Source organism: Enoplosus armatus, chromosome 1 (genome assembly GCF_043641665.1).
Source record: "Enoplosus armatus isolate fEnoArm2 chromosome 1, fEnoArm2.hap1, whole genome shotgun sequence".
In the NCBI taxonomy this organism is placed as follows: domain Eukaryota; kingdom Metazoa; phylum Chordata; class Actinopteri; order Centrarchiformes; family Enoplosidae; genus Enoplosus; species Enoplosus armatus.
In genome coordinates this window covers 18,101,405-18,125,174 of record NC_092180.1, presented here as the reverse complement: position 1 = coordinate 18,125,174, position 23,770 = coordinate 18,101,405, and the positions used below count along the sequence as shown (strand labels likewise).

Here is a 23,770-nt window from a genome sequence, read left to right as displayed (position 1 = left end):
ATCACCGGAGAATCGCATCATACGTACGTATGTATATAATCATATTCTGACAACTGAAGTTTATTATCAGTGTTACATTGTAGTTTCCATGGTGAGTATTATGACAGCTGCACATATAATTTCTATTTGCTTTCACATACAGCGCTAACCTTGAGTAGTTTGCAGGGTGTGGTTTTTGATATGAGTGTTTTCTTTTCCCTGGTATCAAAGGCAGAGAGTCTAATCAGCGCATGGCATGTGACCATGCAGCTATGGGTGTGACACCTTTCCCACAGCTGACTGATTGGAAAGTACCAAATGTGATATTAAATATGTTTTTTTACAGGCCAGTTATACATTTATATTGACATTTAGAAAGTGTGTAGTCCATCTAATACAGAGCCGACAATAAAAGACAGGATTTTCGAAGGGACAAATAAGAAAAGGTTTTCTCCAAGCAGAGAAGCAGGTTGACAAGCTTTGTTTTTTTGTAAAAGTCCATTAACTGGAATCCAGTTTTTTATATATTATTGGGGGCTGGAGCTTAATCCCTGTTCATGGATGGGAAGCCTGTGAGGGATCATGCAATGAAAACCTCTGTGTGTGTTATGTCCTTCAGGGGAAGCTCCTGGCTGTCAGGTGAAAAGAAGCTGTATGTGAATCCATTCGTATCTGAGGCGACACATGACGTCTGTAGCTCTCCTAGAGCCGTCCCAGTCTTGATTGCAGCGACAAGAACAGCAGCGCTGGGAGAAGTGGGAAAATATATATATATATTGTTTCAATCATGTGAAGTTACATCTCCTGCTTCTGTCTGGCCACTGCTGTGATGAGGGCGGCACCCTTCCCGCTGCCCTCCTCTGATGGCAGGAAGGTCACGTTACACTGAGGAGCCAAAACGCAGGCAGTCTCTTGGAGGACTGCAGAGAAACTGGAAACAACAGCAGAAGAAGAAAAAATAGTTTAGTTTTTATGAAGTAATTTGAAGAAGCAAAATAGAGGGTAATAGTAGCTCTTGAATCCAATCACCAACAACACAATATTTACTGAATCCTTTTTAAGTAGTTTTGCAGTAGTTTCACACCACGACCACAACAATAAAAGTAGCTCACTGTGGATGTAGTTTGTAGAGTGCCCCATCCACCCCTACAGTGATGTTCAGATGGTCCAGCCCTCGGTTCTCTCTGATCTTATCGACCACGGCCGCCATTCCTGCCCCACACAGCTGAGCTGCACGACGTGACACGGCTCCACATACCTGTATGACAATGAAAACCATTATCATTATTGCAACACTTAGCAGACTGTTGGTGCCACAGTGTGCTGAGCCAAACAATGTCATATCACTCCTCCACCAGCAGAAAGAAATCTTACTGCATCCCAAAGAGAGGTTGCAACACAGAACATGATTTTCTGGGCATTGTAGTGTGTCAAAGTTTAAACTCTTAACCTCTCTCTGGCATTTGAGACAAATTTGAGACAAGAAAATAGGCCATAAGATTGATCAATCTAAATGCTTACTTTTAGCTTCAAGGTTTAAAAGTTTAACATTAATGATAGCTGCATTGCATTTAGGTGTGCCAGTTCCAGGGTCCTGACTGCTGCCTCACCAGCATGGTTTAAGTGTGATAATTAATCATCACTTACACCTGTGTTGTTCCTGCATTGACTAAAGTATCTGCTGTGAAGAAGACTACTTGTGCAGTACACGCTGTATGTCTGAATGCTAATCGATATAGACTTAAGTCTTGTACATAAAACTGAACTTGTGAGATGTAGTCTGACTGTTGGAGGCTACTAGAGTAGTAAAAAAAATTTTAATGTCAAACTATCAAAGACATTTGCTTAAAGTGTCTATGTTTGTCCTGCAGAATTGTCAGTTACAGCACAACAAAACACTAAATTTGACTGGAGTAGATTATGTCCGTAAAAGTTTACAAACACACAAGTCAAGTTGGTTAAAAGTCTGAAGCTGCATTGAAAACAGCTGTTTGTCTACAAACATGACATCGTGTTGCTCATCATTTTCTATCATCTACCTCTTTGACAATGATACTGTCATCACAGGTGCTGTCGAGCCCCAGCTGCTGGAGAATAGATCTGACCTGCAGTAGAGCCAGTCGATCACTAGGGGGAGACAACACAGTTACACACATTACAGTCATACACACTTACACAGGAATGTGTGTGTGGGTCATTGAACAGTGGACAAAACTTTTATTCAGTGGAATAAAACACACACACAGTTTCTCCTACCTTTCTATTTGTGACAGGTATTTGGTTTCGAATATTCCAGGTGTTTTTAAAGCTTCAGTGACATGTCCTCTGAACAACAAACCTCCTCTGGTTAAATCCAACAATACCTGACGGACAACTTCTCCTAAATACATCCCACTGGTCAGCTTCTCAAACCTGCACACTCACAAAGACACACATCATTTGTTAGATCCACTAAGACCGTGTGACCGCCTGATCAAGTTACAGGTTACTGAGCAATAGATCTGAAAACTCACTGGAGCACCAGACACACACACACACGTGCATAAATGTATGCAAGTTAATATGTAGCCAAAACACATGAGCACATGATTAACAAAAACTGTATATGAGAGTATCAACATATCAAACATAAAATACACACACAGATGGCGAGTGTTTCTAACCTTTGTTTTCCAGGGTTGACTGAGTTTTGGTTCACCTCAATGTCATAAGGTGTGATGATGTCATCCAGAGAGCCATCATCACCCAGACCTCCCCACTCTGTGTTTATACACATCTTTTGTGTCTCGGCATGCCCCTCCATGTTCTCTGCTTCAGTCCCATCATCCTGCTGGGAGCAGAAACCAATGAGGGGGTTAAAAACATGAGCTATCATCCAAAAATCAATTCAACTTGAAGCAAAGTGAGCATTTTATAAAACCTCTTCTACCTTATTGTCCCTTCCTCCAGGCGTGCCCTCTTCTCTTTCAATGTTTCCTTTCTTTTGTTCAGTCTTCTCAATGTTCTTCAGTTCCTCCATGTAACAAACATTAGTGCCAGTTCCTGTGAAACAGAGTCACATGGTGGATTTCTGTGTTGTATAAAACATTACAATTACAACTGCTTGTCAAACTCAGACAAAATCCAGCGTGCTTAGTGACAAGTTTGTGGTGAAAAGTCGCACCCATAACTCACACAAACATGCATTATCATTACAGTATTTGTGAGGACCCTGATTCGTGACTACAAACGAACTAACATAACTACAAGCTGGACCACAACCGTAAACATAATTCCAGTCTTAATTCGAATGCGAAGACCTAAGCCTCTAAACACTTGTGACAACCGGCCAGTGTCACAAAATGTAAACACTTTCAAGGTCACATACCAGCAATCAGTCCAATTTCACACTGAGGGTCTTCATAGGCACAGCTCATCATGGTCCCAACTGTGTCATTGACTACTGCTACTATGTCCAAGTCAAACTCCTGTGGGTGCAAACATACATGTGTGTATACAAACACACATACATACATACATGTTATTTATCTATTATTGTAGGATATGTCCTAATACGTAAACACATGTGTTTTTAAATGCTTTTATGCTACAGTTGAGTAGTAGTTGACTGTAATGTAATGTACTCTATAGTATATAAGAATATAGCGACAGAGTCTGGACTTCTGTCAGAGGGATGTCCAATAATTTTTCATCATAATTTACATTAATTTTGTGGTGAAACAGTTTTGTGCATTTTACTCATTGTTCCTACTTGTACATAAACAATCATCATTATAAACCTCTCTATTCCGTTGTATTTTGACTTACGTTGCGTCTCTTGATGGCCTCCCTCAGCATGCTAACAACATCTTGTCCTTCACAGTCTGTGGCCTTATAGCCTTTGGTCCAGCTCACCAAGGTGCCCTACATGACATACAAAGATTACAAAATTGTTTTTTACAAAATCTTTGTCATTTTGGTGTCTGTTTACTTGTGTATACTGTATATTTATCTTATGAGAAGCTAAATTAATTAAATCATTGATTGATCGTTGGTTGCTATTCCTAAGAGTTTTACGTGGTTGTAACAAACTAAACTAACATAACTGAACTCAAGTCCAAGACGTCCACACTCACAGTGTCAATAGCTGTCTGCTCACAGGGGAAAGAGAAGGTGAAGCCTGCAGGAAGATGAGCGTTCTTCATCCCCATGTAGTCCAGGAAGTCACTAACACACTGCGCTATATGATCAAACAACTAGAGACAGAGAAATAAAATGTTTTAATGAAAAATTGTCAAGAATGTACTTGACTAATGTTTCTCAAGAAAATGAATTTGACCTTTCACTTCTGGCAGGCTTTTCTAGACAATGTTGCATGCAATGAGCTTCTTTGCTCAGTAATTAAAATACTTATTAACTCGTCATCAACATTTCACTAAATCAGGTCCCAGTTTCATGTAGTCTGTCTGCCTACCACTGCTCGTCTTTCTGTCTGTATTATTTAGTGCTAACACTCCAACAACATGTCCTACCTCTTCTCCAGTTCCCTGCATTATCTCCAGTGGTATGGTGTAGATCTTATGGTAAAGTCGTGAGTTCTGTTGCAGACCTTTTTTAAAGTTCACCAGCAACGCTCTGAAGTTTGTTCCACCCAGATCCAAGGCAAGATACTTTCCATGCTCTGGAAAAACACAAAAAATAGCCTGCTGATTATTTGTTTTATATAATTAATTTCTTTTATTTATTCATCCTCTCCTGGGAAATTTAAAAAACAGCTCTGGTAGAATCTGGAAGAAATTGTGACAATGAATTTGTTCATTGTGTGTCTCATTTTAGTTTCTGACCTGTGCCATCAGGTGTATGGTACACAAAAGAAGGCAGCATCTTGATAGCAGAGGGGCCTTTACTCTTCAGCCCCGCCTCCAGCCCCGCCCTCATCTTGGCCTTGACCAACTGCAGCTGCTCTTGGCTCAGTCTGAAGGGAGACAGCGTCTCATCCACCTGGAATACAAGTAAGAGATCTTATATAATATCAGATATGATAGCATTAATGAGGATTAAATGTGTACACTTGTGAAGACACATACTACATACAGTAAAACACACACACACAGCATCCTAACCTGTCGCCTTCGTGATGCCAGTCGTTGGGCAACTGCTGTTACCAAGGCAGCTCCTTTGCTGCTGCCGCTGTCTGAGAGGACAAATCTGACATGGCACTCAGGAAGCAACCGGCGCACTACTTTGTGGAGACGTTTAGGATACCTGAAATGGAAGGAGTCCAATGTTTAACCTCTATTGGTAATCTGTAGAAGAACATCATACTATTGTCATTTCCCAGTGTAGAAGTCTGGCACAGTGTGGCAAGTTGATTTAACAAATAAGAATCCACAATTATATTTTAATTTAGACATCTACAAATGTATTTTAACAGGCCATAACAATGTGACCAGTCACAATGATAATTCAAAGTATTGTGTCTCCAAATATGTTTTTAAGCCATGACAGTGTGACAGTGAGCCAGCATGCACAAGACCAGGACCCTGAAACTACACCTGTGCTTTTACAACTGTGACATGTCAAAATGTCTTCCACGAAAAAGACGTATTGGTGTGCACCACTGGCATCTGAATATGATTTTTATGGTGAATATTTCCATAATAACCTACTGTGGGTGCGTCTTGTACACAGTTCCATCCACACCTACAGTGATCCTTAATGTCCTTAAATTCCGGTTTTGCTTAATTCGACTCAGGATGGCAGCCAGTCCTGCAGCCACCAGATTTGAGGACCTGAAGGACACTATGGTGCTGACGTGTTGAACAGCGACACAGTCGTCATGTGATGGAGTCAAATCAAGCTCCATGAGAATGTTTCTGGTGTTCTGCAGACCATCTTTGTACCTGAAATAGACAGACACGTATGGTAACACTTTACACAGAGGGAGTGTGACACAGACAGACAAACAGTCAGACAAACAGACCGGTAACTTACTGCTCCATGGCTGCTACATTGGCAGTCGTTATCTTCCCTTTAGTCTTGAGGGCATCGGACACATATCCTTCAAACAGCAGTCCAAGTTTAGCCATCTTTAATACGACCAGCCTCACTAACTCACCCAGATACATCCCACTGATCATCTTCTCAAAGCTACAATTAGGAAAATAGATGTGGAAACACAGAAACAGAGGGGTTTAAAGTTCTTCTGTCATACATGCTGTGCAACATCATGACAGACAAGACAGAGCTGCTTTCCTCACATTTGTTTGCCAGGGTTGTTGGAGGCTGCGTCGACATCCCTGTCGAACTCAGTGACGTAATCATTCAGAGCCCCGTCATCTCCAAACGCTCCCCACTCAGTGTTCACACACATCCTGCCCTCGTCTCCCTCCACCAGGTCAACGTGACGCAACTCCTCCATGTAGCACGCATTGGTGCCAGTACCTAAACACACAAACATACAGGACGTCCATGCGTTCATATTTACACTATTCAAAGAAACTTGTACTGGTTACATTCATTTTATATCTTTAAACAAATCACAAGAAGATGTTTAACCTAATTTAACTTTACCCTAATTGTAATTGTGACACTAGTCCCAAATCCTATCCTTAAACTGGCAACCATGCACACAAAATACACACTCCCTCAAACACATGCATTAAGACAGTGAACCACTAGAGGGAGCAGCAGTTTAACTAAAGGTGCACATCATAGTAAGTCCAAATATGTTAATTTCACACTAAAAATAAATTCGTATGAATTAGGACTTTTAGGGAGGTCTCAGTTCATTTTTGAGTCTGCAGTCTGTTGTTGTGTTGGAGTATTATCGTCAAAGCAGCATCCTGGGGAGTTTACAGCTTCAGTTGTCTGCTGCCTCAAACAGATACAGTGAATTATGAATCTGATGATATCTACTTTATAAATGGATGTACTCACCGACAATGAGTCCTACTTCACAGTACTGGTCATCAAAACCGCAGGTCATCATGGTTGCTACAGTGTCGTTAACCATGGCTAACACTTCTACATCCATACCCTGCAGGGTGAGTTATATACCAGGTTATAAGGTTAAAGTAACATCAGCTACAATACAGTTTGTACACTACACAGTGTTTCAGAGGACGTGCAGTCAGCTCTAAGCGATGACAAGTGGGTAAGAAGTTTTTCAATCCCACAGTTTCACCTTATGTTACAGTTTCAATTTCTGTCTGTTCTGAGAACAAGCTCCTCATCAAAAGTCATGTCTTAGCTTACCTTTACAGGCCTGTTTGATAAATGAAAAATAGTTTGTGGGTCATACAGGTAAAGTCATAGTAGCCTATGTATAATGTATTGCATGCAGGCGTCCTACCCCAGTTCTGTCAATAGCCTCTCGGAGGGCCTGGGCCACATTTTTACCCTGAAGGCCTCGAGCCCGATAGTTCTTACTCCAGTTTAGCAATAATCCCTACAGAGACAGAAAGACAATAATAAGAAAATAGACAGAGTAAGGTATACTGCAGGAGCAGGTCATGAAAACCAGATGGATGTATATAGAGTGTCATTACCTGATCCAAAGTGGACTGTTCACAGGGGAAAGAGAAAGTGAAGGCCAGAGGATGTTTCTTCTCCAAACTGATGTTCTTCTCATGCAGGAAGTCCTTTAGAGACTCTGACACATGGTCAAATAGCTACAGACAGAGAGTCAGACAGAGAGGGAGAGAAGAGAGAAAGGCAGTCAAGAAGAAGGTGGGAAATCTGTTATCTTTTTAACCCCTCTCTGTTGTTGCACCATCCTTGAACTCCCTACTTCTGCTCCCATCCTTCTTCAAAACTCCTCAAATCCATGTAGTTCCTGAATGCCTTTTCTGTTCCCTCTTGACTTCCACCGTCCCTTGTTCCTCTGTTTTTCACTGTCCATGTTTCCTGTGTCTCCTCCTCTCCTCCTCTCCAACGTACCTCTGTTCCTCTCCCAATGAGTAGCTCCTTATGTATCGGGTAGGTCTTCTCCTCCATCTCCACTCCTCCCCTCCTGATCCCCATGCCCTCTCTCACTTTAACTTGGAGCACCTTAAACCTGGAGCCTCCGAGATCCAACGCCAGAAACTGTCCTTTCTCTGCAGGAGTAGAGGAGAGAGACCAAAATGTATTATCTGTGTTGTATTGTATGTATGTATGTTGCTACTGTATGTATTATATGTTTATTCAGAATACGTTGACCGACACAACAGCCTGAAAAGTTTGAAAACCATTCGTGTGAGTAACCTGATCCATCAGGAGTGGAGCGGACGTGTGTCGGCAGCATCTTCACCGCTGCTGCGGCGTTACTTTCCAATGAAAGGCCCTTCTTCATATCAGCCTGGAAACGAGCCGAGATGTCTCTTAGCTGGTCGTCATGGAGACGCATGGCATACAGAAATCTGTCCACCTAAAAACAAATGAGACACAGAGAGCAAACATAGGGGCAAAGACAAATGAGCCATGCTGATTTATTTCCCACTGACTGGACTTAAATGAGAGAAGGAAGACACAGAGAGACACTGAGAGGAGGAAAGGAGGAGAGAATGAGAGAGACAGAGAGTCAGGTACTGTACAGAGGACGAGTTATACCTCTATTTGTCTTCTCTTCTTATCTCCGCATCATTTCTTCTGTCTGCTACATCTACATCTCTACATCTAAAGTTATTTCTTGGACCAGCTCACATGCACCTTCATCCATTAATTTTTGGATTTTATGTATTTGGGGTATGGTATCCACAGTATATAATACCAGAATTGACTTCCCACACTCAGTCCCACCCTGTATACTAAACTATCACTGTCGTAATATGTTTAGGGAACAAGGTCCCTCTGTACGAAGAGAGGAGTAGTGACGCTGCCAGGAGAAGACGTTAATCATTGGTCAGGAAAAGAGAAATGGTAACTAATGATTATAGCATCTTTATCATCTTATTACAGCACTGGCTGCTGCCTTATCTTTTTGGATTGGGTGAAGGTAGTTGGAGGCAGGTCTATGAAACCCCAGGAGGTCAAGAGCCCGATACAATTGTCTTTTTTTCTTTATTATATGATAAATCCTGCCAGAATTTCCCACAGTGAACGATGCAGAACTATATAAGAGCAATAAATGAGAAGTACACATTTTATTTTTTCAATTAACAAACCTAATAAGTCTAATAAATCATTTTGTTGAACTTTGGATGATTTGCACATACAATGTTTTACAGTAATTATGTAAGATAAAGCCATGAATACAATTTTAAGGTAATTGCTGCAGTATCCAATGTAAAGCCAATATTTTTTAGATAAGCAATATTTTGACAGTAACGCATAGTTCTTTTAAATGAAGGGATAGAGTGCTCCAAGTGTAACCAGCTGTCATTTCGGTACTCATTCCCTCAATTAGAAAAGTTCTTATTTCAGTTTAAATATATTACAGCAATTTTTCAGTCTCATAATAGCTCGTCTGTATCAGATTACATATTGAAACTAGTCTCTTTAACGCTGAGAATGACTGCTACTGGAACAAAAGTTTAGTTGAAGTTGTGTGTATCATGTAAAACTGTGGAGTAGCTCTTACCTTCTTTGTGGGGTCCTCCTGGAGTTTGGAGAAGAAGAAGGAAACAAGATGAACAGCCAGCATCTTGATGCACAACACACACCACCGTGAAAACTCTCCCAGTTGGTTTGTAATGAGTTTGTGTTCCTCTGTCAGCGCACAACACTAGTGCACACACTCTAATATAAAAGGTTGATGAAAAAGACATTCAACATGTACACATATTGAGACACACAAAGTCTGTTTGTTCCCTCCTGTCCCGCTCTGTCCTCTCTCCACTGAACAGAGACCAACCTCTGCTCTAACTCAATGATTAACAACAAGCCAAACCCCTTTTCTCCCCTCATTCCCTCAAATCTTTCTGTCTTACCGCCCAACCCTGTCTTCTCTTTACTTTCATTTCGTGTCTCTGGTGACTTACGCTAGACCTTTACTGAAGTTCAGCAGAAACCTAAGATCACCAAAATATTAGCAATTCATTGATGATGAATGGAGGAAGTGACATTTTTTATATTTTGTAACGCATTGTAAATGACTAGGACAGTTTTTTAGAAGATAATATTAACTTAATGGTACCAAATTAAAACAAAACTGAATAACTCTAGATAAAATGTAAGCTATTCGACACCAAAAACTGTACATTTCAGAGATGTCGAAGAGGTAGACAAACAATCAAACAATTGAAAGAATGAGGTAACAGCTTAACAAGCAGAAGCCCAACTACAAACTCATGCTGTGCAGCCAAACATTGAACAAACCCACAGTACATAATTTTAAATTCTGGTGGAGATCCCAAAAGTGAAGTGTGTATAAAATGGTGCACAAGACATCCAGAATATTTCCACTTGATGGATTGGTACAGCCATTTGAATCACACAGCTTCAATAAGAGTTGGTTTCTGCATTCATATTATACAGATATTTATGATACTGTAGAATAAGATGATTTTAACAACCTTAAGGCTACTTAAAGGAACACAAAAGTGAAAAAGTGCTATGTTAAGGGATTAAAGTAACTACATATACACTGTACTTACAGGTATGTCTGCCACATCTATAATTGTTTAATTCCAAATTGTGACTTAAGTCCCTCTTCATTGATGTGGTTTGTCTGTTGGTATACAGTCCGTCATGACCTGAGATTGATCCTCATAGTATGAGATGATCTTTACTGTTTTGTAATGAATAAATATCTTTGGAGCGCTTTGTTGCTTCATGTTTCTTCATGTTTCTTCAGAGGTAGTTTTCCATCATGTGTTTGCATTATTTTTCTGGTGTGAGCTGCATAATACAATATAAACAAGAAATCAAGACATCGTTAAAACATAGTAGATTTTTAATCGACTGATGTAATCGCCTTAAATATACAAACTAACAAGAAAAAATATAGCATCTCATCTGTACATAGACACTGACAGAGCATTTCAGTCTATCCAGTCTATTCAAAATGTTCACAGAAACTGCAGTTCATTTCCCTTGTATCATACTCATGCTGTTCTGAGCTTTTACCTTTGAGTATACTGAGCAGAGTGAAAGTTAACTGATTCCAGACCTGCGAAACACACACACACACACACACAGTGCATTTTAACATGTTTCCTGATCACAATGCTTCTAATACAGCATTTACGACACAGTGTGACTCTCCACCAAAACACTGTGCACTGTGTGACTGTGTGCGAAACCATGTTGTTTGTCCATTTGCAACTTAGGACTGTGGGAAAGACAGGCTCAGGCAGGACATGACATCTCCAACAATTATGCTCCCACTAAAATGGGAGAAGACAACGTGAACTTTTAGAGCAGTGAAAACAATGGAAAATGTAATGTACATCACATGATCCAAGGCTTGTATCGATTATTGATGTATACCAATTGACAGCATCGACCATGAGCTACGACCCACACATAATTGTTTTCCTCTTCATTTCTTCTTCTTCCTTTTCCCTTTGTTGTTATTATTGGGACGTTCTGTGACAAGCGCACTTTGATTGGTGAATTCCGGCTTTTGCTCTTCAGACCACTCCCTCTGCAGCTGCCGGAGCAGATCAGGAGTCAACAGCCCGTCTCTCACCAGGCGACTAGCTAGAGTGCTGTCCATCATCTCTCCTGAGCCTCTTTGTCCCCTTTGACCTTTGCTACTGGTCAAATAATTACCTCTCGCTGTTTCAGTATTAGCCCGCCTGCTGCTCTGTGTCTGTAGAGGATCAGTGATGGTTGGGTCAGTGGCTCGGATGAGACGGGTGATATTTCGGACGCCCTGTTGGATGATGTCATCAAGTTCCTGCTGGATTTCTCGAACAAAGGCCGTGTCTGGAAACATGTCCATGAAACGGTAGCTACAGAGACGGACAGAGAGACCAACAGCAACATGAGTGGGCAAGCAATGACGGGCAGAGCCACCTGTAGGAATGTAATGTTATACTGTTAAGAAAAGCTAAGAGAAAGAAGCACAGAGATGATGATGAGCTCCTTTATTCAGGGGACATGTTGCAAATAGATAATAAATAAATAAATAATCTCATAAGGATGACAGGTACAGTGCATCCGGAAAGTATTCACGGCGCTTCACTTTTTCCACATTTTGTTATGTTACACCCTTATTCCAAAAATGGATTAAATTAATTTTTTTCCTTAAAATTCTACACACAACACCCCATAATGACAATGTGAAAAAAGTTTTTTTGAAATTTTTGCAAATTTATTAAAAATAAAAAACTAAGAAATCACATGTACATAAGTATTCACAGCCTTTGCCATGAAGCTCAAAATTGAGCTCAGGTGCATCCTGTTTCCACTGATCATCCTTGAGATGTTTCTGCAGCTTAATTGGAGTCCACCTGTGGTAAATTCAGTTGATTGGACATGATTTGGAAAGGCACACACCTGTCTATATAAGGTCCCACAGTTGCCAGTGCACGTCAGAGCACAAACCAAACATGAAGTCAAAGGAATTGTCTGTAGACCTCCGAGACAGGATTGTCTCGAGGCACAAATCTGGGGAAGGTTACAGAAAAAAATTCTGCTGCTTTGAAGGTCCCAATGAGCACAGTGGCCTCCATCATCCGTAAGTGGAAGAAGTTCGAAACCACCAGGACTCTTCCTAGAGCTGGCCGGCCATCTAAACTGAGTAATCGGGGGAGAAGGGCCTTAGTCAGGGAGGTGACCAAGAACCCGATGGTCACTCTGTCAGAGCTCCAGAGTTCCTCTGTGGAGAGAGGAGAACCTTCCAGAAGGACAACCATCTCTGCAGCAATCCACCAATCAGGCCTGTATTGTAGAGTGGCCAGACGGAAGCCACTCCTTAGTAAAAGGCACATAGCAGCCCGCCTGGAGTTTGCCAAAAGGCACCTGAAGGACTCTCAGACCATGAGAAACAAAATTCTCTGGTCTGATGAGACAAAGATTGAACTCTTTGGTGTGAATGCCAGGCGTCACGTTTGGAGGAAACCAGGCACCGCTCATCACCAGGCCAATACCATCCCTACAGTGAAGCATGGTGGTGGCAGCATCATGCTGTGGGGATGTTTTTCAGCGGCAGGAACTGGGAGACTAGTCAGGATAGAGGGAAAGATGAATGCAGCAAAGTACAGAGACATCCTGGATGAAAACCTGCTCCAGAGCGCTCTTGACCTCAGACTGGGGCGACGGTTTATCTTTCAGCAGGACAACGACCCTAAGCACACAGCCAAGATATCAAAGGAGTGGCTTCAGGACAACTCTGTGAATGTCCTTGAGTGGCCCAGCCAGAGCCCAGACTTGAATCCGATTGAACATCTCTGGAGAGATCTGAAAATGGCTGTGCACCGACGCTTCCCATCCAACCTGATGGAGCTTGAGAGGTGCTGCAAAGAGGAATGGGTGAAACTGCCCAAAGATAGGTGTGCCAAGCTTGTGGCATCATATTCAAAAAGACTTGAGGCTGTAATTGCTGCCAAAGGTGCATCAACAAAGTATTGAGCAAAGGCTGTGAATACTTATGTACATGTGATTTCTCAGGTTTTTTATTTTTAATAAATTTGCAAAAATCTCAAAAAAACTTTTTTCACGTTGTCATTATGGGGTGTTGTGTGTAGAATTTTGAGGAAAAAAATGAATTTAATCCATTTTGGTATAAGGCTGCAACATAACAAAATGTGGAAAAAGTGAAGCGCTGTGAATACTTTCCGGATGCACTGTAGAAGAAGTAGAAACATAATGTTACCTTAACCAGAGGTAAAGATCTAACACATCATGAACAGCCTCCAAATGGACCAGGTCTTTTATGTTTTTGGGTGCAGCCAGAGGCCAGCTGACATGGCGGCAGACCCAGTCAAATGTCAGGGGTTCGTCTCGACTGAACTGACGGGCAAACTGAAACCAACACAAGGTTCAAATCAGTGCAACAAAGCTGCAAGTACTGGACAGCAGGCAAAGCTCAACAAATAAAAGGAAATATGTTGAAACTTATTGTCTTGAGTGGTATGATAGTATGATTATTAATATCAATCCAATGACTATAACTGCATTAAATTAATGAAATATTTTGCTATGCATTTACATCATACACCTTTTGAACACTCTACAAGCAAGAGAGAGTTTTTCTTTGCACCACGATCACCAACACCAATATTAGAAGTTACAACTTGACTCTGAAGCTCAAAGGTTACTACCATTTAATTCTGGAGCTTATCTTGTTTTATGAGTAAGACATAACCATAAAGTGTGAGAGCAAAATACAGTACCTATAAAACGTATTCAACACCCCCAGACTTTTTTATATTATAGACACTGAATCTGTTTCTGTGTATAAACATATGTCAAAGTAAAATCTCTACAAACTGATCTACATTACTACATATCAAAACATTACGCAATTATGCAGCAAAAGTGTGTCTGATTGATGATTACAGATCAAATGTTTTGTTTGGTCATTCACATTGTCACCCGTCTGTCCTACAAACCCAGTCACTGCTGTCATTAATGAATCATTACGTTATTTTCTCCCTCATTCCTTCCTTCCTTCTTTATCTCCCTCTATTTACCTCCTTTCATCTCATACCTTCTTGCCATGTTTACTTCTACTCACCTTTAGGAAAGAGGTGCAAACAAAAGGTTGTTTCTTGTTGATAGGAGCAGTACAGAAGACATAGCGTGACCTCAGGTTGAGTGGGATATGCTGAATCATATCAGCCAGAAACTTGAAGTCATCAATGTTGCAGACGAAATACATGCCTTCCACCTGAGAGAGGCTGACAAATATGTCCTGCGAGAAAGAGACAGAGGAGTCGCAATGTTTGTCAGAACGAGAAGATGAGGCTACAAAAGCATTTTCTTGGCACCTATTAGCATTCTTACTGACCACGCACTTAATGAAAAGCTGTTTTAACCGGGTACTTTCAGTGGGATAATATGCCATGTCACTCAAAGCATTTTTCATGTCAAAATGGCTTCAGGAAGATGGCAGTTACTTCAGTTTTCCTTGCCCTGCAGTTTTAGATCTCAAACAAATAGAGCAAATTTGGGATGAGACTGAAGAGGTCAACAGGTCTGCCCAAAATGAATGCAGCAACTATTCAAACGAACACCTCAAAGAATTCAGGCTGTTCTGGGGACTTAACAACTGAACCATCTCCATGACAACTTAGCAAACTCCATCCACTGTTAAAAGGAAATGCTACTGATTTGACACATCAAAGTCTATAACGTAGGTGCCAGGTTTTGACAAGGAGGAAGCTTGCTTGGAATAAAAAGGCTCTCTTTTTTTTTTTTTTTAAAGTGTCCATTGTGAGTCCGACAAGGTTATAGGAGTGCTATGCTCTGTTAAGGCCCAGAAATGCAGCTAAAAGATCTGAAAGAAGTGGATGTGTTTTTGATTTTTTTTCTCAAGCTACTGTTTCCAAGGTCAAGAAGATATACTATTAATGTAAACAGTGAGTGTACAGCAGCCTTCACTGTTTCAGTCTCATGGCTGTTATGTTGTCCCACTTTTCCAGCTCAATGTGAAAACGTTTCACTGCTGTTGCTTTCGTACTTAATAAAGGCAGGAGGATGAATGAATGAATGAATGGATGAATATATGGCTACACTCACAACAAGGTTCGACAGTGTAGCATCAGGCAGATGATAAGCAAACATCTCTATCTGCTCTGCTGTAGGATGGAGACCTGCAGTCTAAGACAGAGGAGGAGAGATAAACATCAGGAACACCGTTTATGCACCATATTGCAGTGATGGGAGACACAGCGGTTGACCTAAGAGTGTGTGTTTGAGTGCATGTCTGTGTGTAAATGACCACCTCAATGGGCTCTACGGAGTGGCTGAGTATTTCCTTGAGAACAGGCAGATCATCTCTGTGCATGGTGGTAACCTCTCCCTCTTTAAACTTGGAGGAGAACCTGGGAGAGGTGAAAGAGGAGACAGGTTTAAAACATTAACTAACTAAAATGGCTTGTTAATATTGCTTCTTCACTCCCGCCTTTCACCCTCCTGAATGGGGATAGTATGAGTACAAATGAGACTGACCTCCCTGCACGGCCGGCTATCTGCAGAGCTTGAGATGTACTGATAGTCTCCATCTGTTTCTCCCCTTTCTCATTAACATTCGGCTTTACCAGGCTGTTAAAGATGATACGTTTGATACTCCTGGAGAGAGAGAGGGGAAGAAAGGCAGACCAAAGGATAGATGTGAGCTGAGTTGATGGAATCTAAACAATATCTTAATTATAATTTGACCACTACGCTGCCGCTGTAGCTACAGCTTGAAGTTTACAGTCTTGTTAAGGCCCCCATGTGTAGGATTAATTAATTTCTGACAAAGGGTATTAAATCATGAGGAACACAACACAGAGGTCGATATAACATCTCCATAGAATGGGGCATACAAGGTACTGACACACTCCTTAGTTCTGCTGGGAAAAAACATTTTCAGTGAGGTCAGGTGATGGCCTTTTTACATTCTTTTCAAATAGATTTTGTTGAAAAAAGAAAAAGGAGAAGATCCTGATGGTAATACTGTGTGTGTGTGACAGTACTTACAGATTAAGGCCCATTCCAATAGCATCTGTAGCAACCAGTATCTTGCAGGGGTCATCGGGGTCATTAAACTTCTTGGCCTGCGACAGCTTGGTGCCTGTAAATCACAAAACAACTGAGCTTGGTCTCTGTCACACAGTCTGGAACTTGTTTACAAAGTTTCTATCACGCAACAAGCTCAAATACTGGTTGGTTTCCTTGATTTTAATTATGTTTTTGGACAAAAGTTGAGTTTCAGCTGAAGCCAACAAACTAGAATCTTGTTGATTTCAAATACTTTATTCACACATGACCACCTCTTACTTTAATTGCAGGTGCCTCACGGATGGAAACACAGAGGGGCAGAAAACCTTTTTTATCTTTATCTTAGCAGCGTACCTTGAGGATCAAGTTGACACATTGGGTCCTTTCTTTACACACAAAACATACATCCTTCTAAAAACCACTCACCTGGAGGTAAGCTCCCATAAATGACAGCACATTCTAGTCCTCTGGCCTCAATCTGCCTGCTTATGGAGTAAATGTCATTTTTACTGAAGCAGACGATACAGTCTCCTGGTCTCAAGTTGTCTAATGAGTCCACGGCATGATCCAAGATTGTGAATGGAGTTAGACGCTTGTAGGTGTTGACCTTAGGAGAGAGAGAGGAATGGACGGACAAAGAGAGGAGGGGGAGTGGTTACCTGAAGACAATGATTATAAAACGTTGAACAGCATCAGTGACGCTCCTCTCCTCCTGCTGTACTACATATTACTGCCTCACCTCCACCTCCTCTCCAGTGGTGTACATCAGCTCTCTGATGAAGTCTATGGCTGCAGGTTCCCCACAGACATGGATCTCCTCTGCACAGAGACCTTCACAAATACAAAGACAAAGTCAGCTGCCTGAGTCATCATAATCAATCAGAATAAATTATAAAATCATTAGGTACAAAGAAATAACTTTGTGTGCATGTTTGTCATAACATAACAAAACAAGAGATTTAGAAAATGTTTGTTATCATCATTTAATTATCATGAATTACTACTGATTATTATTATTATACTGATTGCAAATATTACGTGTGATGATCATAATGTGAGGTAGAGAGACATGAGGTCCAAGACAGTACAAAAGGTCTTTGTGTACGTGTGTTTTTGAGTATGTGACAAACCCAGCAGTGCTCTGGTCCAGGCCCAGCCTCTGGAAGGATCTCTGATCATTTGAATTTCATCGATTACAGCCACCTCATCTAAAGTGACACATAACAAAAAAACAAACAAAAAATATTCTCGGTGATGCCATCAGCTTGTTAATCAATTAACTCAAACTTAATCTTCTACATGATCCAAAGGGGGAAACATTTTGCTTCAACTGAGCAATCGAACATATCAGTAAGGACAAGATATAATATCAGCTCTTAGCCAGACAAACATTTAACCAAGATGTGACAGAACTGTGTGAGTGACTTCACACTTCTGGTACTTGAAACATCACATGGAAATCAAACAAAGGAACCACTGGTTAATAAATATTATTGCATCATTTTATAGATAGTTGCAAAGTAGAATGATCAAACTAAAACACATGTCCCATATAAAGGCAAGATTCATTTCATCTTATTTTTTGGGATTAAAAGTGATGAGACTCCACCTTTTTGGGATCAATTTGAAAAGCAGTCAACTAAATTTTGGATTTTTTAGCTGATACAATCTGATAACATCAAATTCAATGTCGTGTCCAACAGAGCATGGTTGAGTTTTCTTGTTATATTTGTGCTATTAAACAGAAATGTTTGTATGTGTTCCTTACAAGGCGTGGTGACACTGCACATCTCAATGGTACAGGCCACATGACCAGCTGCTCGACCCTCCGAGTCCATGAAGGTCCTCTCCTCTCCAGTAACCAAGTCACACGTCACACCCTGCCAACACACACACACACACACACAAACAGGACAACAGTCAACAGTATGGTGGTGAAGAACCGATAAAAAATGACATCTTAACACACACACACACACACACACACACACACACACACACACACACACACACACACACACACACACAGGATAGACATAGTGACATAAAGACATCACCACATAAATAAGACAGAAACAAACACTAAGAAAGAGCATTCCACCAATTTAGCATTGTACTTCTTTGACACTGTCGGATTCACGATGGACAGTTTTTAAAAAGTTTTACAAAACCTTTGGTCACATATGCTGCAGAACTCTCCAACACCTGTAAACGACTGATGTGTAAAATCAGTGAAGTTCCCCTTTAAACAAAACAGATGACATAAGAAGACAAATACACGTACGGCAGTGTTGCTCTTCTCAAAGATCTCATGGGCCAGTAGTTTCAGGGGGCCGCAGTAGACTCCAGACTTAGCAGCCAGGTAGCGCTGGATGGCGTGGTAGGTTTTACCACTGTTAGTGGGACCAGCATGGAAAATCACCTTCCTCTGAATGGCACGAGCCTCAGGGTACCTGATGAACACACACACAAACTGTAACCACAATGTAATGTTGTGCAAGTTATGACACATGCATACAGAAGGTGTAAACCACTGTTGGTATCAGATTGTTAGCTCCAACATCAGATGTATAAACAGCACATACCAGTTAGCAGGGACTCTGAGGTCTGAGATCTTTCTCAGGTCATCCATACAGTCCAGCATAGGAAAGATTTGCTTGGCATGACGCATAAAGTATGGATAGATGTCATCTATATGACCTGGAGTACAACAGAAATTAAAGTTAATTAAAGTTTTACTTTATTAGTATTGACACAACTCCATTTTGAGGTTTAATTAAAAACCGACAAACCTGCTCCATAGCAGATGTCACTGAGGATGATGTGCAGATCGGCGGGGAGTGACGTCATTTCCAGGACATACTTCCTGAAGCTAATGAAGGCCTGGTGGAACAAACGAGCTGTAAAAAAAAAAAGACACATAATGCTCACCATGCAAAACATGCGGGTTGGATTTTCTTGCTCCTGAATGACATGACATCATTCTGACATCAGCATCGATAACTTCAGAAGATGAAGGCTGCTGCAGTTCTCGGGGCCAGCTGCCGCAGCTGCTCTCCACTGACATCAGGATATGATGATCTAAGAGCTTATGGGCTCAAATGTGTGACCAACATTGTGTTTTATAGAAACTCTTCATTTTCTGATTAATTATGAAGATTTTGACTTTATTAGTCTTCGTTTGTACTTTGAAAGTTAATTCTGTTGACAGAATAAATGTTCTCTGGTTGATGACAACATTCATCTGGCAAAAAAGTGGTATACATTCATTTCAAAAAAATAATAATAAATAATATTGAGTGATGTTTGATGTTGTGAAATTCTTTATTTTTGGAATGTGAATAGGATCTTTACATTAAATTTCTATGGTAAATAATTTGGCAATTCAAGAAGCCTTCTTGGCTAGTTACAGTACAGTAACCATAGCCATATCCAGATCATCATAGATTTAACCACCAAATGCAGCCGTAGTCCGAGCAATAATCAGATCCACAGCTACAGCTTCAACCACCACAGCAGCATCAGCAGTGCAGTCAGTGACTGTTTACCGTTGAAGCTCTGCTTTTTGAAAGGAGTAATGAGCAATAAATGCAGAATGTGAAGTGTCACATCATCTCTCCTTTCTCTAGTATCTGCAGAGTGTTTCCCTAAACTTGCAGTGTGTTACAGCTGGACTGGACCAACAACACACTAGCTGTTTCTGTTATCAGAGGGAATGAAAATATATCGCTGGGGAACCTAAAACTTAATGCGAGGTAACGCAAAACGTATTCCTCAAAATTATTCTGGCCGTGATCCTTATGCGGCTCCGTAGAACATTTTAAAGAACATTTAATTAAAAGACAATCATTGGCGACTGCACAAAAGGTGGACAGATTAGGAGAAAAAATGAATTAATTTCTCACCATCCAGGCCATGGTCTGCTGCCAGCTTCTGCATCTCCTTCCTCTTATAAAACCGGTTCAAGACTTTGAGCAGTTCACCTGAAGCACGGACACAAACAGCAGAGAGAAACGGGCATTAGAAAATGCACAGAAGATGACTCTTACGTCTATAGTTTAACGTCACAGAGAGCAAACAAAACACACACAGTGTTCAAAATACTGAACATCTCAGTTGGCCTTGGCACACGAAGAAAAGAGCTGACAGCAACGACATGAGTTAATTATCACCTCGTTTTCTGAAGTGCTGAATAATTCCACAAATGTACAGGTCACTTCAGGTGAATTTACTCACTTTTATCGAGCGGTTGGGTTAGCTCTGCTCCCACACTCCCATCTACCGAGGAGTCGGTCTTCAGAGACACGGGGACAAACAGGGAGGTGTCCGGGGGTTTTGAAGAAGAGCTGTTAGATGACACATTTCTGCTGCAAACCACAGAACCAGCCTGATGTTGTTTATGTAACAAACCAGACCCAGAAGACAAATGACAGGTGCCAGCGGTGATGCGGGCAGCCCGTGTGCTAATGTGGCGTTGAAGCCGAGGTAACAAGTACATACACCGGTTCACTGACATCGCTGCGACTGGTTTGTATCCCGGCTGTTAGCACTTGCTGTTGGCTACTTACAAAAAGTGTGCTACTGTCGCTCGATGCTGTTCAACGGGTCTAAATATGAGGATTACACACCACCGACTTCAACAGAGGACGGTCAACATTATTCTCTTCCTGCTAACCCAACGTGGTTCAGGACCAGTCACTATGTAGCTGCCACAAGTGTGCCTGTATTGATATTAAACATAATATTACTAGTATTGAAAAACTAATGAGAGCTACTCGCTTAAACGAGACAATACTTGTCAGGTACATTTATATGACTGAAAATTAATTTTGTTTTTAACGTTTCATAGCAGCGACAGCAAAATATAAACAGGCAAACAGAAGGACACCTCTATACCTGAACCCAAAGATCGTATATGAAACATTGAAGATTGTTTCGCCATCTAGAAACATGTCGCGCTTTCAGCTTCTTTCTGTAGAAAAACGATCTCTGAAGGTTTCTGATGCCTTGCGTTCACTTGAGTAGACTCTTCACAAAAAACTTTGTGTCGTTTCCTAAAAGGTACAGGATGGGCCTATTTATGTTAGAGGAAATTAGGTCTGTTAATAAAAAGCCATGATGAAAATGAGAGTCTACCATTCCATGTCGACCTCTCTACTATGACTCAAGACAAGTGTTGAGGTACATTTCCTTTCTCTGTTGACAGCCAGAATTATAGAGATACTGACATCATTAATCCAAATTGTATTAATTTATCTGTTCAGTCATATTTTATTTATTTATTTTATTTTTAAGTTTTATCTTACAGAAAATATTGGGCTTGCTTGTCAAAGTTTAAGTTGTGACACTACTATGTGCAACACTTCCATAAGCTGTACTCAAACAGCAATACCTAAAATATTTATTTCCCTCTGAAACCTCTCATACACTTTCCGCAGGTATTCATCCTGAAGAAATGGTTGTTCAAAAGATATTTAGTATAAATTTGCTTTATTCACGATTCATTTTAGCTATATATTTGGGTTTGGTGTATATACACATATTATCATACACTCACACACGTCGATGGCATGATAAGACATTGTGTAAAGATTAACATGCAGTAGATAAGACACGGGCAGAGAGTTTTGGCATTTAAGTGTTTCTTCATTACCTCTGAAGGTACTTAAAGTACACCAAACAAACCCGACCTGTACAGTGTTCAGAAAGACAGAAAACATGTCTGACAGGGAGAAAGAAAGAAACCGTTGCTTGCAAATAAATTATACTGTTCCCAAACAAAAGAAAACCAGATTGCAAGGTCAACGCTAGCGTGAAGGAACAAATAAATCTGAACTGTAGTGAGTGTTCAGACGTTTATGAAATGAAACATATGACAGCATGAAAGTGACAAGAAGCAACAAAATATTGTACTTAAGTCCAATTAAAACAAGTAGTGATATATAAATGACAGTATCATTTCCGTTACAGACACATGAGATCTCTGAGGTGAAGTTGTCCTTGAGTGATGTTTAGTTTCAGCTTTCATGCTCCTTTTGAATTAAGTTGAGCATCGGAGGGGAAAGTGCAAAACTGTCCACAGATCAGAGCTTATGGGCAAATTTAACCTACATACAAGACCAGTGACACATCACCTAACTCTGTGTGTGTGTGTGTGTGTGTGTGTGTGTGTGTGTGTGTGTGTGTGTGTGTGTGTGTGTCTTTAAAGCAGGACCTAAACTGCCGGTCTGAGCAATCACAGTGGGACAGTTGGATTTTACAGTGTATTGATACTGCAACCCTTCAGTGCTTACAATAGCAGACATGAGCCATTTATTAACATCAGTATTCTACTTATACCCATCCAACAGGCTCAGAAAAGGCGGCACCCTATGAAAAAGAAAAAGTGAAACTGACAAGAGCAGTGAACCTACAGTCTGCTGATCATGGCTAGCATTGTTTCATTTTTCTGTTCAATCGTTTAAAATGGAAATGGAAAGACAGAACATTCGTTTTCAGGTTTAAGTAGCCAGAAAACTTCCTCAACTTTCACCCATTTTTAAGCTTTGAATTTTTAGCAACTGAAGAAATCTATTTCTTACATCACCTGAAGTGAGAGTCAGCTGACACCACCCCGGACACAGGAACTTAAAGGTTCAGTTCACCCAAATTACAAATAAACATATTTTCTATTAAGCTATACAGATTTAATATGTCCAAGTTTTGAGATATCTCTCCCTGAAATTTCTTTTGTGGTGCTCAAAGCACCGAAACTTAACTCCCCATTAATCTAGATATATCATATCTGGCTTGGAATAGTTTCTTTCCTTTTGTGATTTGGGTGAACTGACCCTTAAAATGACTTTGGAAGACAAACAACAAAAAGATTTCTATTCTTAAAGATTAGTCATAAATAAACAGCACTTTAAAGATCAAACAAAATGCCTTGTGCCAGAGAGACATCTTGAAAAAAACACATTTGGAGACAATCCTGTAGTAACCTGACAAACCTCATCAGTGAACACCGCAGCAAATATTCATCTTAACAAGAGACTGAAATGTTGTATTGAGCATCAAGGATCTTAAACAAGCAGAGAATTTGAATGTTTTAGAGCTGCAGCCATTAGCTGATTAAGTGATTAGTCAATTGACTAGAAAACTAAACGGCACCTATCTTGATGATCGATTAATTGTTTCAGTCGCTTTTTAAGGAAAAACTCCAAACATTCTCATGTGATAGTAAATTTAATTTTAG

General features: G+C 40.6%; 2 protein-coding genes across 4 annotated transcripts; both read right to left on the bottom strand.

Moving 5' to 3' along the window:
* Positions 1 to 774: 774 nt before the first annotated feature.
* hkdc1 (hexokinase domain containing 1) lies at positions 775 to 9,583 on the bottom strand. Of its 3 annotated transcripts, none has more exons than XM_070902414.1 (21): positions 9,521 to 9,583; positions 8,206 to 8,368; positions 7,900 to 8,057; positions 7,509 to 7,631; positions 7,313 to 7,408; positions 6,898 to 6,997; positions 6,219 to 6,402; positions 5,953 to 6,108; positions 5,628 to 5,861; positions 5,082 to 5,223; positions 4,803 to 4,959; positions 4,491 to 4,639; positions 4,095 to 4,214; positions 3,777 to 3,882; positions 3,347 to 3,448; positions 2,955 to 3,021; positions 2,643 to 2,759; positions 2,236 to 2,391; positions 2,019 to 2,106; positions 1,092 to 1,237; positions 775 to 910 (listed from the first exon to the last, which is right to left on the bottom strand). In XM_070902414.1, the coding sequence occupies exons 1-21, from the start codon at positions 9,581 to 9,583 to the stop codon at positions 775 to 777; spliced, it is 2,763 nt and encodes a 920-aa protein (XP_070758515.1). The 3 variants fall into 3 exon arrangements, with proteins under 3 accessions (XP_070758515.1, XP_070758432.1, XP_070758598.1); XM_070902331.1 differs by having other exon boundaries at positions 2,643 to 2,809; positions 2,909 to 3,021; positions 3,347 to 3,446; positions 3,787 to 3,882; XM_070902497.1 differs by having other exon boundaries at positions 3,347 to 3,446; positions 3,787 to 3,882.
* A 1,239-nt stretch (positions 9,584 to 10,822) lies between these two features.
* supv3l1 (SUV3-like helicase) lies at positions 10,823 to 21,158 on the bottom strand. The gene is made up of 16 exons (XM_070902623.1): positions 20,773 to 21,158; positions 20,442 to 20,519; positions 19,329 to 19,436; positions 19,122 to 19,236; positions 18,821 to 18,989; positions 18,305 to 18,416; positions 17,667 to 17,744; positions 17,276 to 17,367; positions 16,963 to 17,143; positions 16,516 to 16,609; positions 16,003 to 16,122; positions 15,776 to 15,875; positions 15,571 to 15,651; positions 14,567 to 14,743; positions 13,703 to 13,851; positions 10,823 to 11,837 (listed from the first exon to the last, which is right to left on the bottom strand). The coding sequence occupies exons 1-16, from the start codon at positions 21,050 to 21,052 to the stop codon at positions 11,423 to 11,425; spliced, it is 2,349 nt and encodes a 782-aa protein (XP_070758724.1). The 5' UTR covers positions 21,053 to 21,158; the 3' UTR covers positions 10,823 to 11,422.
* Positions 21,159 to 23,770: the final 2,612 nt, after the last annotated feature.

Coding starts and splice junctions, on each gene's coding strand:
- supv3l1 (XM_070902623.1), bottom strand. CDS start 21,052: ATGTCAGTGAACCGGTGTATGTACTTGTTACCTCGGCTTCAACGCCAC. Junction 18,990..19,121: donor CTCAGAGTCCCTGCTAACTG/GTATGTGCTGTT, acceptor TGTGTTCATCAG/GTACCCTGAGGCTCGTGCCA. Junction 17,368..17,666: donor CTGGACCAGAGCACTGCTGG/GTTTGTCACATA, acceptor GTATTTGTGAAG/GTCTCTGTGCAGAGGAGATC.
- hkdc1 (XM_070902331.1), bottom strand. CDS start 9,583: ATGCTGGCTGTTCATCTTGTTTCCTTCTTCTTCTCCAAACTCCAGGAG. Junction 7,632..7,899: donor TCATTGGGAGAGGAACAGAG/GTACGTTGGAGA, acceptor CTCTGTCTGTAG/CTATTTGACCATGTGTCAGA. Junction 7,409..7,508: donor AACAGTCCACTTTGGATCAG/GTAATGACACTC, acceptor CTGTCTCTGTAG/GGATTATTGCTAAACTGGAG.